The sequence below is a fragment of the Pundamilia nyererei genome, unplaced genomic scaffold (genome assembly GCF_000239375.1).
Source record: "Pundamilia nyererei isolate P.nyererei 1_Seehausen unplaced genomic scaffold, PunNye1.0 scaffold01025, whole genome shotgun sequence".
Classification (NCBI taxonomy): domain Eukaryota; kingdom Metazoa; phylum Chordata; class Actinopteri; order Cichliformes; family Cichlidae; genus Pundamilia; species Pundamilia nyererei.
Genome location: NW_005188426.1, coordinates 14,106 through 16,188, shown reverse-complemented (window position 1 = coordinate 16,188; position 2,083 = coordinate 14,106). Strand labels below are relative to the sequence as shown.

Genomic DNA, 2,083 nt, shown 5'->3' with positions numbered 1-2,083 from the left:
TGTACTTTTACAGGAAAGAGGCAAACTTAGAGATGGAGGAAGCAGAAAATGGAATCACAGTGTGGGTCGACAAACAGAGGCGCTCTATTCGCATCAGCTGACACACAGGTAAAGCTTGATTAAATCAATCACAATGAACTGCAAATGTTTCATCAGCTCAGGGAAACCTAATACTTCTAAAACTGCAACTCCAACCCTAATCCACTGACCCTGGGAGGAGTGTGTCTTTGTCTGGAGTCAGGTGTGTCCAAATACAAACACAATGCACTTATCTTTGCTTCACAGGCGTCTTCAGACAGGGGCTGCTCTACAAAGCACAAGAACTTCAGCTCCGCATGAAGCTTCAAGAGCTAACATCTCTAACAACTGCTGACCTCGGCCCTGAAAATAAACGAGTTCTTTCAATGCTTCTTTATTCTGTTTGTGTTTTTCATTAAAGTGAGCATTAAAGACCAGTGTAGAAGAGAAACAGCAGTACATTTTATTCAAATATATAAACACGAGCCAACTGTTAAAGACACATATGACACAAGATATTGGCTGCATAAATAAGAAAATGTGCAAATGATGAAAACTAATGACAGATATTATGTGTGAACACTTTTCTCTTAATCTGATTTATAGATGCCAAATACAATTAAAACAAAAACAAAAAACTGCAAAAATGGCAGATTAAGGATTCTGAACATTAAGTGAAAAAATACACCCAATAATTCTTTTTAAAAGAGTTTCAAGGAGCACAGGTCATTCCAGGGGGCTCATGCCCTGGCTTTTCTTTCAAGACACCGTCTGACGAAAGCCCTCTCGTCCCACTGGTTGGGGGAGAGCATGTGGGGGCCGTTATGGATGCAAAGGATGGTCATCTCCTCGGCGTACGTAAGATTCTGCAGCAGCTGTAGGCAAACACAGCAGGAAGAAATTAAGAGCACTGGGCTGTCGTGCATTCATATAAAACAAAAAAATATTTCAAGATTAAATGAAATAAAAAACCTAATACTATTATCTGAATACACTGAGCTCTTTAGAACCCATTCTTTTACAAACATTTGTATGGCTAAGTGCTTGATTTTATATACCTGTGGCAATCTGACTCAAAGATGAAGTGATGCAGCCCAATACTTTAGTCCAAACAGTCTGACTATTTGGCATAAAGTGGCACATAAACAGCTCCTTGGTACCGCTGGGACTTTCAGACAGGCAGTCTGCATGAACATAGAACACTTACTTTAGGTGTTATGAAGAAGTACTGGGACGTTGTCTCTTTGCAGGCTGTGCGGACCACAATGTCAAAGACTCTTCTTTCATTTACAGGATCCATTCCCTGCATAAAGAAACAGGTGGGCTCAGACTCTTTAATAAAGGCAATTGATGACTACTGTTGTGTGAATGCCTGTCGGCGTGATCTGAGTTCTATTTATTAAAGTTGTTAAAATGTTAATTTCATGAAAGCAGCGGCACATAAGCTGAGCTCTTTTCAAATCTGTCTGTGTGAAGTGGTTTGCACATAAATAAATGTGTGCAGGAAAAGAAAAAAAAAAGTGCAGTAAAGAGAAACTCGTACCTGGGTTTCCCTAATAATTACACTACCTGCAGCTCATGTGCACCTTTGTTACGGTCGCACTGTTGAGACTGTGTGTAAGAACTACCTGATTGATCTCATCCACCACTCTGAAGGGACAGCGGTTGAGCTCCTGCAAGGCCATGAGGTAAAGCATGGTGGAGACGCTGCGCTCTCCTCCACTCTGATGGTAAGGCGTCAGCTCGTGGAGCTGGGTGGTGGCGTGAAACTTCACCCGGATGCGGATCCCGTACTTGTCGTACTCCTCCTGCAGTGGAAAGACCCAGTATTCTCTTTTTTTTGTTTCTAAAGACACTCATAAAAATCGTATCCACTCACAAAAAAGTGGATACGATTTTTTGCGAGTGATATTTAATCATCAATAAATCTACTGAATTGATGTGAGTACGACCGCATGAGAGATAACTGTCCTACCGCTGATAAACTGGACAATTTAAGTTGAATTATTTTAAGTCTAGAGGACACTAATATATTCAGTTAAACTAAATTCATGCTGAATTATGA

The 2,083-nt window shown here is 40.7% G+C and overlaps 1 protein-coding gene and 1 long non-coding RNA gene across 2 annotated transcripts in view; one reads left to right on the top strand and one right to left on the bottom strand.

Annotated features, from left to right (window-relative positions):
• The first annotated feature begins 15 nt into the window (after positions 1-15).
• On the top strand, positions 16-410 carry LOC102207688 (uncharacterized). Its single transcript, XR_312499.1, has 2 exons — positions 16-108; positions 286-410. It is a non-coding gene; the product is annotated as an uncharacterized LOC102207688 (long non-coding RNA).
• Positions 411-458: 48 nt separating this feature from the next.
• smc5 (structural maintenance of chromosomes 5) overlaps positions 459-2,083 on the bottom strand; it is an 11,396-nt gene continuing 9,771 nt past the window's right edge. Inside the window, exons 19-22 of the mRNA XM_013908057.1 lie at positions 1,994-2,003; positions 1,647-1,864; positions 1,226-1,321; positions 459-893 (exon numbers count right to left, since the gene is read on the bottom strand). Coding sequence (XP_013763511.1) covers positions 759-893; positions 1,226-1,321; positions 1,647-1,864; positions 1,994-2,003 — 459 coding nt within the window. The 3' untranslated portion in view covers positions 459-758. The remainder of the gene's footprint in view (positions 894-1,225; positions 1,322-1,646; positions 1,865-1,993; positions 2,004-2,083) is intronic.